Source organism: Anolis carolinensis, unplaced genomic scaffold (assembly GCF_035594765.1).
Source record: "Anolis carolinensis isolate JA03-04 unplaced genomic scaffold, rAnoCar3.1.pri scaffold_7, whole genome shotgun sequence".
In the NCBI taxonomy this organism is placed as follows: Eukaryota; Metazoa; Chordata; class Lepidosauria; order Squamata; family Dactyloidae; genus Anolis; species Anolis carolinensis.
In genome coordinates, this window is record NW_026943818.1 from 3,765,902 (window position 1) to 3,779,427 (window position 13,526).

The 13,526-nt window shown below is 41.5% G+C and overlaps 1 protein-coding gene across 1 annotated transcript in view; it reads left to right on the top strand.

Annotated features, from left to right (window-relative positions):
- The window catches only part of megf9 (multiple EGF like domains 9), a 63,258-nt gene that overhangs the window by 47,709 nt on the left and 2,023 nt on the right, over nucleotides 1-13,526 (top strand). The window contains exons 3-6 of the mRNA XM_003226638.3: nucleotides 5,663-5,802; nucleotides 8,824-8,967; nucleotides 9,079-9,351; nucleotides 11,035-12,375. Of these exons, the coding sequence (XP_003226686.2) occupies nucleotides 5,663-5,802; nucleotides 8,824-8,967; nucleotides 9,079-9,351; nucleotides 11,035-11,498 (1,021 nt within the window). The 3' untranslated portion in view covers nucleotides 11,499-12,375. The remainder of the gene's footprint in view (nucleotides 1-5,662; nucleotides 5,803-8,823; nucleotides 8,968-9,078; nucleotides 9,352-11,034; nucleotides 12,376-13,526) is intronic.

Below are 13,526 nucleotides of genomic sequence, written 5' to 3' on the forward strand. Positions count from 1 at the left end.
AGCTGACCCAAACATAAGCCAGGACCCTCACCCGAGTATAAGCCGAGGGGGCTTTTTCAGTCTTAAAAAAAGGGCTGAAAAACTAGGCTTATACTTGAGTATATACAGTATATTGTACTATAACACTATATTGTAATATTATTAGTAATATTACATATAATATAAATATACAATTATAATAGTGTATTATTATTATATTGTATTACATTATAGTATTATTAATATTATATTTATATACAATATATTATTAGTTTAGATGCAGCCCCTGAAGCCAGTAGATGCGCTTGCTTAGAATAGACCTGTTGAGGCCAATGGGGCTCATGTTGCTTTGGGGTGGGTTCAGGGTGATTCGATGGATCTAATCCAGGCATGGGCAAACTTCGTCCCTCCAGATGTTTTGGACTTCAGCTCCCACAATTCCTGTCTGTTGGAGGCAAGTGTGAATGTTGCAGTTGGCCACCTTTTTTTTTAATATATATTTTTATTGAAATTTTACCTTATAAGATAGAGTAAATTAACATTGAAAGAGTGAGAACATTTGATTGTATAGAAAGTGGGAAAACTGAGATTTAAAAAGGATCAAAAAGGGAGAGAGAGAAAACCAAAAACCAAAAACAAAGCTAAAATGTCCATATTTATATAAAAAAGGGGGGAAAAAATCTGAACAAATGGCGATATAAAAATGCAAAGTACTTGGCAAAGAAATACACCAAAAAGCAAAAGCAAAAAGCTCACTTTTTCACAACCTGTTCACAAGCCACCAGCAATTGTGAACTGCAGTTCTTTTTTTTTCTTCATCATGACCTTTTTTTTTTTAACAGAAGGAAGTTAAACGAGTGGTGAAAATTAAAATTTATAATAATCAAATTTGAAACCCCCACATTGAAATGGTCTTTCCTTCTAGAAACCTTTTGAAGGGATCCCAGACTTTCCTAAACTCAGGAGGGTCTTTTGACTGGAGATACCCTGTCAGAATGTCCATCTCAGCCACCTCCGTCACTTTCACAATCCATTCCTCCATTTCTGGTGTTTCCTCCAATTTCCAGGCTCGTGCATAAACTATTCTCGCAGCCGTTGTCATCAAAGTGAAGAGTTTATTGTGTGGCTTCAGCAGTGATGTGTCTGTTATTCCTAGTAGGAATATTTCTGGGTGCATAGGTATTTTTAGCTTTAGTATTTTTTCAGTGGTTTTATGAATCTTAATCCAAAAGTTTTTTGCCTTCTTACAATTATATTGTATTACATTATAATATTATTAATATTATATTTATATACAATATATTATTAGTTTAGATGCAGCCCCTGAAGCCAATAGATGTGCTTGCTTAGAATAAACCTGTTGAGGCCAATGGGTCTCATGTTGCTTTGGGGTGGGTTCAGGGTGATTCGATGGATCTAATCCAGGCATGGGCAAACTTTGTCCCTCCAGATGTTTTGGACTTCAACTCCCACAATTCCTGTCTGTTGGAGGCAAGTGTGAATGTTGCAATTGGCCACCTTGATTAGCATTGAATAGCCTCGCAGCTTCAAAGCCTGGCTGCTTTGACAACACATTGAACATCTCAGGTGGAATATTAAGGTGAAGTCTCTTCTTCTCCTGCAATGCGAATCCATTCCTCCCTGTCCTGTTTTATGCTTTGACACGTATTCGGAAGGACAAGTGGTGCTGCTGCTGTTGTTGTTGTTGTCCCTGCTGTAGTTGTTGAGTCAGCTGAAGACGGGTCATGGGGAGTTCAGCCATTGGCCAGTAAACCAGACAGTGTTAAGCCTCCAGCAACACAAAACCGGAAAGAAAGTAGGGCAGCAGAGGGGTGGGCTGCCAGAGCCGGCAGGGAGGGAGAGAGGGAGGGTCTCGGGCTTTGGTCTCCGTCTGCAGAGAGGGTCAGAGGCATTATCGGAGCCAGATCGATACCTGCGGGGCGCCCCAGTTGCACCATAGTCTTCCCTAGTAAATAACACAGTGTAATACGATGTTTGTTCCTGGGTTATAAATCTCATTCCCTAATTGGTTCTATCATAAAAACGTGGGGAAAAGCTGATCAGATTTTTTTTCCAAATTTTGTTACATATTTATTTATTTATTTATTTATTTATTTGCTGCATTTATATCCTGCTCTTCTCACCCCGGATGGGGACTCAGAGCGGCTTACAAATCAAATGAACATACAATATATTATTAGCAGAGCACAGTAAGTAAAGGTAAAGGTTTTTCCCTGATGTTAAGTCCAGTCGTGACTGACTCTGGGGGTCGGTGCTCATCTCCATTTCTAAGCCGAAGAGCCGGCGTTGTCCATAGACACCTCCAAAGTCATGTGGCCATAGGCATGACTGCATGGAGTGCCGTTACTTTCCTGCCGGAGCGGTACCTATTGATCTACTCACATTGGCATGTTTTCGAACTGCTAGGTTGGCAGGAGCTGGGGCTAACAGTGGGCGCTCATTCTGCTCCCGGGGTTTGATCCGGGGACCTTTCGGTCTGCAAGTTCAGCAGCTCAGCGCTTTAACACACTGTGCCACCAACAGGGGCCTCAGCATAGCACAGTATAAGCATTAAATTACTATATTGTACTATATCATTAGGAGCCCCGGTGGCGAAGTGTGTTAAAGCACTGAGCTGCTGAACTTGCAGACCGAAAGGTCCCACGTTCAAATCCCGGGAGCGGAGTTAGTGCCCACTATTAGCTCCAGCTTCTGCCAACCTAGCAGCTCGAAAACATACCAATGTCATGCCGGCCACATGATCTTGGAGGTGTCTACGGACAACACTGGCTTAGAAATGGAGATGAGCACCAACCCCCAGAGTCGGACACGACTGGACATAATGTCAGTGGAAACCTTTACCTTTACCGTACTATATCACTATATGGTAATATTATTAGTAATTTTACATTTAATATACAAGATATAATTATTAATGTTATTATATTATATTATAATTAGTATAATATTGTATTACATTATAATTCTCTTTACTCATTCAGTCGTTTTTGACTCTTCGTGATCTCATGGACCAGTCATTATCAATATTATAAGTACAGTAGAGTCTCACTTATCCAAGCTAAACGGGCCGGCAGAAGCTTGGATAAGTGAGTATCTTGGATAATAAGGAGGAATTAAGGAAAAGCCTATTAAACATCAAATTAGGTTATGATTTTACAAATTAAACACCAAAACATCATGTTATACAACAAATTTGACAGAAAAAGTAGTTCAATACGCAGTAATGCTATGTAGTAATTACTATATTTACGAATTTAGCACCAAAAAATCACGATATATTGAAAACATTGACTACAAAAAAGACTTGGATTATCCAGAGGCTTGGATAAGCGAGGCTTGGATAAGTGAGACTCTACTGTATATACAATATATTATATATTTATAAATTATTCTATTCTATTATATATATATACATACATACATACATACATACATAGTGCAATTCAACAGGCTCTCAGTTAACTGGCACCCATGGTTGGTGCTGGAGAAATGTAGTTTTTGGTTGCTTGAGAGCTACTCTTAAAATCATAGGTGTGGCCCACAAGTCTGGTTGTCTTCCAGAAATAGAGTCTTGGCGATGGGTCTGTGACTATAGAGACCTATTCTGGGTCCTCATGGTCTCTATCATCATTAAAATAACCCTAATTGATACTATGCCCCATAGTCTATGTTGACCTATCTTGGCGATGGATCCATAAGTGACTTTAGAGACCAATTCTGATAGGCTGTTAGGAATTCTAGGAGTTGAAGTCCAGAACACCTGGAGGGCCAAAGTTTGCCCATGCCTTCTCTGTAAGGTTGCTTTCAAGATACTTTATTTGTTATCTTCTTAAAGAGAACCCACACTATCTAATTAGCTTTTTAATCACAGTGTGTGTGTGTGGCTGGGGCTCATTTTAATGACTGACGGCCTTTTGGGAACGGGTCCAGGGGCCTCGCAGACGCTATAGGGGCCGTGAAAGAGAGCCTTGTGGCCAGCTTTCCTCTATAGCCGCATTGAGTGCAAAGGGAAGGTTTTCGGCTCTGGCTGAAAGGTTTAATTCTTGCGCACACTCAGCCATCTGTATCGAATTGAACATCCTGCCCAAGAGGCCCTCGATCTGAACTTTCCGGAAACGGTCCCCCTTTTTAAAAGTTTAATAACTTCCTCTGTTGCTGTACATTGGCTGGAAAAATTCACAGAGAAACTCAGCAAAATGATATTCATTAGGTTGCAGCTCTATAATGACCGAGGCCCCATCTATAGTGTCATATAATGCAGTTTCAAACAGCATTATATGGTCAGGATTGCCTGCCTAAACGTATTAGTTGAATTCACATTGAATGCAAGAAAAAAAATTCACATTGAAGCAGAAAAAAAAGGAAAGATGTGTTGTCGAAGGCTTTCATGACAGGAATCACTAGCTTGCTCTGAGTTTTCCAGACTCTATGGGTATGTTCCAGAAGCATTCTCTCCTGACGTTTCGCCCACATCTATGGCAGGTATCCTCAGAGGTTGTGAGGTCTACTGGAAACTAGGCAAGTGGGGTTTATATATCTGTGGAATGTCCAGAGTGGGAGAAAATGAACAAAATTTGGCTCCCAGTATTTTAAAAAACTCTAAAATTAGGGCAGTAAATAATGAGCAACACTCAAAAACGGGAATTCCAGACAGGAAAATAATAATAATAATAATAATAATAATAATAATAATAATAATAATAATATGAAATCCAGCATATATATCTTGTTTGCTGTGTCATACTATGCCTTTGTGTCAAAATAATAATAATAATAATAATAATAATAATAATAATAATAATAATAATAATAATAATATAATTGCCAAATGCAAAAGGCCATCCTGCTGGGATCTACGCGCATCATCCGAAAATACATCACTCAGTCCTAGACACTTGGGAAGTGTTTGACTTGTGATTTTGTGATATAAAATCCAGCATATCTATCTTGTTTGTTGTGTCATAATAAAATAATAATAATAATAATAATAATAACAACTCAGCCGCTATCAGGACCTCAAGACTGAACTTCAAAGACTCTGGCAGAAACCAGTGCAGGTGGTCCCGGTGGTGATGGGCACACTGGGTGCTGTGCCAAAATATCTCAGCCGGCATTTGGAAACAAAAGACATTGACAAAATTACGATCTGCCAACTGCAAAAGGCCACCCTACTGGGATCTGCACGCATCATCCGAAAATACATCACACAGTCCTAGACACTTGGGAAGTGTTCGACTTGTGATTTTGTAAAACGAAATCCAGCATGTCTATCTTGTTTGTTTGCTGTGTCATACAATAATAATAATAATAATAATAATAATAATAATAATAATAATAATAACTGTATTTATATACTGCTCCATTTCCCCGAGTGGACTCAGGGCAGTTTCCAACAAGTGTACAAAAATAGTCAATTGTCAGAAACATTATACAACAACTTTAAACATAGTAAACAAATAAAACAAAATATATTACCGTTCAAACAGTTGTGGACTCAATCTAACCAAGTAGGACTCCAAGGCTGAAACTCTGCCTGCCTTCCTTCTCCTCCCGTCCCCTTCAGATTCATGCACTGGGATTAAAAAGAGATATTTTTGGAAGCAGCATCCACAATTCTTCCCTCCTCACTTTGGGTTGTCTTCTTGCTTCTGTTTCTGAACAGCTCCGGAAGATGCCAGTGCAAAACGGGGGCCACGGGCCCGAAATGTGCCCAGTGCCAGGAAGGGCACTCCAAGTTCAACGGGACGACCTGCGAACCATGCCGGTGCAACAACCGCTCCACGAAATGTGACCCTCGGACAGGTAGTTCTTGCTCTAAATTCTTTACAGCCACATGGCACTTCACGCTCTGCTTGCTGTGAGCTGAATGCTCAACCATACATATCCTGTGTTTGAGTTTTTGGATGCTATGCTGTATTTTGGGAGTTTTCCCTAACAAAAACCTAACACCAGGAATATTAACACTCTCAGATTGCCAATTCCTTCCGAACAGCTTTGGAGGTCAAGAAGCTCTTCCTGAAGTTTAGGCAGAATTTCTTTTCCTGCCATTTGTAACAACTGGTTCGAGTTCTAGGTTCTGATACTCCTTGTTTGTTATTGTATTCTTACAGTTTGGGATTAGAGAGAGCTATTTGTGAGATTTCTTGGCTCGTGGGTCAAAACAAAGCCACAATCCAATTTGATGCCGCCGGAGATTAAAGCTGGGCAGTTTACTCACACTGGGCTTTGGGAAGGCAACAGTGGCCAGAAAAGTGTGGCGAGCCCTCCCACGCTATTATTCTTATGTGCCTTCAAGTCTTTTTTTTTTACTTAAAGCAATCCTATAATAGCATTTGCCTCTTTTTCTGAGGCTGAGAGTATGTGATTTGGCCAAAATCACCCAGTAGCTTTCCATGGTTGCGCCGGGCTGTGGCGCAGCTGGCTAGTAACCAGCTGCAATAAATCACTACTGACCGAGAGGTCATGAGTTCGAAGCCCGGCTCGGGTTAAGCCCCCGGCCATTAAATAGCCTGGCTTGCTGTTGACCTATGCAGCCCCGAAAGACAGTTGCATCTGTCAATTAGGGAAATTTAGGTACGCTTCATGCGGGAGGCTAATTTAACTAATTTACAACATCATAAAACTGCCAGCAAAACACGAGGAAAGGAATGAGGAAGTACAGCCACTAGTGGACAGTGAAGCAACAGTTCCCCCTGTGGCCGGAATCGTGAAGCTGGAAAAAAAAAGTTAAATGCCTCTGTGTCTGTCTATATACAGTAGAGTCTCACTTATCCAACACTCGCGTATCCAACGTTCTGGATTATCCAACACATTTTTGTAGTCAATGTTTTCAATACATCGTAATATTTTGGTGCTAAATTCGTAAATACAGTTATTACTACATAGCATTACTGCGTATTGAACTACTTTTTCTGTCAAATTTGTTGTTGAAATTAAGTTTTGGTGCTTAATTTGTAAAATCATAACTTAATTTGATGTGTAATAGGCTTTTCCTTAATACAGCCTTATTATCCAACATATTCGCTTATCCAACGTTCTGCCAGCCTGTTTATGTTGGATTAGTGAGACTCTACTGTATGTTGTTTGTCTGTTGGCATTGAATGTTTGCCATATATGTGGCCCTTCGGGGTGAGAAGGGCAGAATATAAATACTGTAAATAAATAAATAAAATAAATGGTCAAGCTGGGATCCGAACCCAGGTCTCCTAGGTATATAAATCTGAAGAGTTAATCATCAACACCAGAAATAGGCCTTATCACCCACAAGAGAGATCTTCCCTCCTGCCTTTGTCTCTCAATGACCAACATTAAAACTCCGCTTGTCCTCTCATAGCCTTCCAGTGTTGCATTTCCATTGCTATTCATCCATGCAACCTATTCATTCACTGCTGAAAAGGTCTGCTATTAGGCAAATCACTTCATGAATTGCGTCAAGTCTGCAAATGCTTAAGGCTACCAACTTCTTCCTCTCTGTTAGTTTCAAAGATGCTGCAAGATCCCTGATACTGATATGCCAGACTGACTGGGCTCTCGTCTTAGAGACATGAATCGGGTGCCCTCTCGTGGCCACCAAAAAACCAGACATTAAATTTTCTTTTTCTTCATTGACCACATGGCTACTTGGATATGACAGCCACCTTCTCTGTCTACAACAGGCATGCTCAAACTTGGGTCCTCCGGGTGTTTTGGACTTTAACTCCCACTACATGTACCTGCTGACTTAAGATGCAGTTTGTTCCCTTTCTGGAAAAGCCAGGTCCCGAGTCATGAAGAAATGATTCCAGTGGCTTCTAGACATTGGCCAAGATTGGGCATCACACTCCGCATCCTCCTTCATGTCGTTCCACGTCCTGATCTCATCTCCGTACAATGACATGGCAACCAGACTTGCAAACTTTTTCTCTTCTGTGAAAGGGGTCTGTAAAGAGCTATGAACGTCTAAGGCTCTTTCAGGCAGGCGGGAATCTTTTTATCCCACCGCTGCCACCAATTTGTAAAGGACTATGAACGACTGACACCAATTTGGAAAGATGCAACCACCAAAGACTCAGGGAGGAGACCTTTTACTGTGTTTTTTTCTTTCTTCTTCACTTTAGATGGTAGCATAACTTGGTTTAGAATATATGCGACAGAGGCTTAGATGTTGAAAGAACAATAACAAGTTTATTCAGGCACAGAGCTTAGTGGTTACAATGTTGTTTCTCATGTAGAGGTATTCTTATTAACAGTTACAATACTAGAATGAGATGAATCAAACTCTCTATAAAGTATCACTTCTTTTACTTAGAGTAGTTAAAACTTCTTCCTCTGCTCCTTTCTAACGGTTACTTCAATGGATCTCTGTGAGTCCAGCTGGGATTGGTTCCCAAAGTCTGAAACTTGGACTATCCAGTGACTTCAAACCACAGTCACCCCTGTGATATACTATCACAGATTCTTTGTGCCTTACCAGGACACAGACTACATTAAATAAGTCACCAAACTTATTTAAAACTGACTCAAAATGAACAATTGAGTCTCCTTGATCCCATCAACCTAGAATCAATCTTCCCTGTGCCTCATCAGAGCACAGACTGACTTTCTTTTTTTAAACTCTGCACTTCTTCAACTAAATGGCAGTTGGCTCCTCCTACTTCTCCATGACAACCAGCCTCTGAGTGCTGAGATGCAATAACTGTAATATACCCTTTTAAAACATAAACACACAATTAAACATAACATCTGTAAACCAAAATTCGTACTTCATTCCAGGGTCAAAACAGGAACAGAAAAAAAATTCAAATTTTGTCACATAGTGTTATTTTCTTCTTGTTTGTTTCACAGGCACTTGCTTGGACTGCCAAGGCAACACCGAAGGCATCCACTGTGAGAAGTGCAAAGGGCAGTTCTACCAGAATGACTCTCAGTCCCACGAGTGTCTCCTTTGCCCCTGCTCCACCGTGACGTCCAGCGGCAGCTGCCGGATAGGTAAGACAGGCTTCCGAATGCCCGTATTGTTGTCCGGTGTCACAGTCTGGAGGTTGAGACTGGCAAATGGTGGCAAAAGGAGTGACCATTGATCTCTCTTCCCACGCACAGATCCCGGTGAGCGCTCCCCGACTTGTGACAAGTGCCGGCCTGGCTACACCGGGCCCCTCTGCAACCAGTGTGCCAACGGCTACTACAGCTCTGACAGCATCTGCGTCAGATGTCACTGCAATGGGAATGTCGACCCGGTCCGGACGCTGAGGGTCTGCAAGGTGGAGACGGGAGAATGCCTCGGGTGCCTCTATCACACGGCGGGGCCTCGCTGCGAAACGTGCCAAGAAGGGTACGCCAGGCTCTCGGAAGGAGGAAACTGCACCAAGAAAGGTACAAGTTCGAATCACAGAATCATAGCCTTGGAGGAGGCTGGGGAGATTAAGCGGGGAGATAGCCGGAATTTTCATGGCTGCTAAAGCAACAAAGAAAACCTTGCAAATTTCCATAGAATTGATATGTTCAGATTTTTTCCTGACAAATTATTGTGACATAGGATAGACAGAATAGATCCCATGAGTTCAGATTGTGGTTCTGAATATAATGTGCAGAAGAGTAAATAATGTGGCAAATGCTTGATATCTGGGATCCTACAAATACACAAACAAAGTATGAGTATACCTGCCATCGATCACAGCTGTGGGCATAGTTTGAGAACAAAGGGCAGTAAAAGCTTGCCTACGTTTTGGATATGTAAGCTTTTCCAAGAAATATCCTTTTGATGGTCAAATATTTATTTATTTATTTATTTATTTATTTATTTATTAGCGACATTTATATCCTGCCCTTCTCACCCCAAAGGGGACTCAGGGCGGCTTACAAGTTATATATACATACAATATATTATATTATTAGTATAGCACAATGTAAGCATTATATATTATTACTAGCTGTGCCCGGCCACGCGTTGCTGTGGCGAAGTATGGTGGTATGGGAAATAAAGTATTGAGGAATTGGTGGTAGTTAAGGTAAAGGGTAAAGATTTTCTCCTGACATTAAGTCCAGTTGTGTCCGACTGCACACTGGATTATATGGCAGTGTGGAGTCAAGATAATCCAGTGCCAAGCAGATAATATAAGAATATAAATGGGTTATATAGCTGTGTGGAAGGGCCTTGAGTCTACACTGCCATATAATCCAGTTCAAATCTGATAATCAGTATTTTTATAGATAGTGTGGAAGAGGCCTAAGTGAGGCCTAACTCTGCCTGTCCCCTGGGCTGCGTGGGTTGCTAGGAGACCAAATGGGCGGAGCTTAGCCTTTTAACTGGCAGCAATGGGATAAAAACAATTATTCCTCTTCCTCTAATTAGGATTTTATTTTTATTTTATTTTTGATGTATGAACATAGAGGCATGAATGAGGGGCTGTGCTGCCAAGTTTAGTGTTTCTGGGATGTGTAGTTTTGTTATTTTGTCCTAGGCCGAAATTTCATTACCCTTTTATATATATAGATATCATACTATATTACTATATTGTAATATTATTAGTAATATTATATGTAATATAAATATATCATTATAATAGTGTATTATTATTATTATTATTATTATTACATTGTATTTCATCAATATTATATGTATATACAATATATTATAATATTAGTATAGTATAATACTATATATTAGTATTATATATACTAATATATTAGTATATATAATATATATAGCGGGAAGGTAACGGTGCTCCATGCAGTCATGCCGGCCACATGACCTTGGAGGTGTCTATGGACAATGCCGGCTCTTCAGCTTAGAAATGGAGATGAGCACCAACCCTGGACTTAACGTCAAGGGGAAACCTTTACCTTTACCTTTATAATATGAATTGTACCATTTGGAAAATTTTGAATTCCTAGCCTGTCTATCCCATTGTGTGCCATGGTTAAACATGTATTTACGAAGCTTCTCTTTATAGAGTTGAACTCTGCAAAATTCTCAGGTTGCCGTATTCTTTGATGCAGACATTCCCTGAGTTACAAACATATCATGCTTTCATTTTCCTTCTCAAACATCTGCAGAATACACTCCTGTCCCGGCGGTGAGAGAGCCCGTCCCTACAGTCCCAAACGTTAGCACGTCGACATCTTTCCCCACGACGGCGGAGGCGGCCACCAACGCCACGGCGGCCCCGACCACGGCTCCGACCGCCTTCCCCATCGGCTCCTCCGACAACAGCACCTCCGCTTTGGCCGACGTCTCTTGGACCCAGTTCAACATCATCATCCTCACCGTCATCATCATCCTGGTGGTTCTGTTGATGGGCTTCGTGGGCGCCGTTTACACGTATCGCGAGTATCAGAACAGGAAGCTCAACGCCCCGTTCTGGACCATCGAGCTCAAGGAGGACAACATCAGCTTCAGCAGCTATCACGACAGCATCCCCAACGCGGACGTCTCCGGATTGTTGGAGGATGATGGGAACGAGGTGGCTCCCAACGGACAGTTGACGTTGGCGACCCCCATGCACAACTACAAAGCTTAGCCCAGGGTTTCAATGCAGAGACCCCCTTGAGCAAAACCACAAAGGGCTCCTTGGCAGATGGTCATATTTTCCTGGGGCCAACTTTGAGGTCAAGACGTTGGCATTTCGGGTAAAATCCCAGGCTTCATTGTGTTCATCATTCTCCATCAAAACCCATGGATTGTCGCTTGTATTTAAGTGAAGCGGAGCTGCTTTGGAATCTATTTTTCTATGAAAAGATGGAGTCATACCAAGGAGTCATCTCATCACAAATCCAAAACTGTATCGACGCCAGGACTTAATTTTTGTAAGGTCCTTACAGACCTGTAGGAAATGGACCTTTGTGCTTTTTTGGAAACGAAAGAGGGAACCCAGACTTTGTTCTTTGCCTTGAAAGAGTTTTGCTATTTAAAAATGAATGAAAATCTATGTTTTCCACTATGGCTAGGACTAACCGATAACAGCAATCAAAGCTTTGCCGTTGACTCTTGAGTATCCAGAAAAGAAATCAAACTTTTTTGCCCCGAGGAATAACCTGTCGATGGCTCGCCCTCTACGTTTTCTGAGAACCTCATTCTATTTGAAATGCAGGAATCCATTTATTTTCTTAGCTTTACCGAACCTGAATTCTCCCAAAAGAAGAAACGGCACGGCATCCACGAGTCTCCCGTCCATGGTGGAAACGGTGCGCCTTCAGAATGTAATACAAAGATTCCTCGGCACTGTATTTGTAACTGTTTGTACAAAAGTCTCGCAGGCCATATTTTATCTGTACAGTGGTTCATGACGTTGTTTAAAAACAAAACAAAACGAAACCAAGAAGGAGGAGAGCAAGTATTGTATTAAAGCCCTTGTAAATTGTGATGGCAATACCGTTGGAGCTGGGTCTCCGGCAAAGGTCAGTTGCTCATTTCCTCCCTCTTCTGATAATATGAGTGAATTTGTGTCTTGACTTGAGCGTTTCTCTTGCTTGCTTTGTTTGAATCTTCACAGATCTCCCCCTCTTTGAACCCCAGTTCGAGCACATGTCTTGGTGAGGCTCAGATTGTCTTGGGTTCGCTGTTGCTAAGTGTATAAACACCTCTCTCAAAGCCTAGAGAACCCACCAGGAACCTTGGATGCTCTCTCCCTTCCATTGTATAGTTATTTGAACCATTCTGAGCTGCTTAACCTATTGAATTCCTATTGCTTTTGCCCCATCTCTGACGTCCTCAGTTGTTGTCGGTGCCTTCCATTTGTTTCTGAGTTATGAGTCTGCCGCAAGACTTGTTCAGGATGTTGGCCATTGCCTTCCTCTGAGGCGGAGAGATCCAAAGTTGGTTTCCATGGCTGAGTGGGGATTCGAACCCTGGTCTCCAGAGTTATTATAGCCCAGCATGGAAACCACTGCACCAGACCGTTCTTTGTTCAGCTCATGACAAGAGGACATAAGCACGGCCAGAAAATCATTCACCATCCATTATTCAGGGCATCTGGGACATGAGAGAAGCCTCCCACAAGGATGTTAAAAACATCAAAAACATCCGGGCGTCCCCTGGGCAACGTCCTTGCAGACGGCCAATTCTCTTACTCCAGAAGCGACTCAAGTTGCTCCTGACACGAAAAAAATAAAAAAAATTCAGGGCATCTGTACCGCTAATAGGATCTCTCTGAGATGCATTACCAGATAATTCCAATTTGAAAAAAATAATATTTCTGAGCTCTTTTCTGGAGGCTTAAGGATCCATTGTATTTATTTATTTACAATATTTATATTCCGCCCTTCTCAGGGCAGATCACAATGCACATGACCAACGTTCAGTGCCATTAGACATACGGCATATACAGTAGAGTCTCACTTATCCAACGTAAATGGGCTGGCAGAACGTTGGATAAGCGAATATGTTGGATAATAAGGAGGGATTAAGGAAAAGCCTATTGAAATCCCAGTATCACAGAGCTCCAAAAGTTCTATATACAGTAGAGTCTCGCTTATCCAACGTAAACGGGCTGGCAGAACATTGGATAAGCGAATATGTTGGATAATAAGGAGAGATTAAGGAAAAGCCT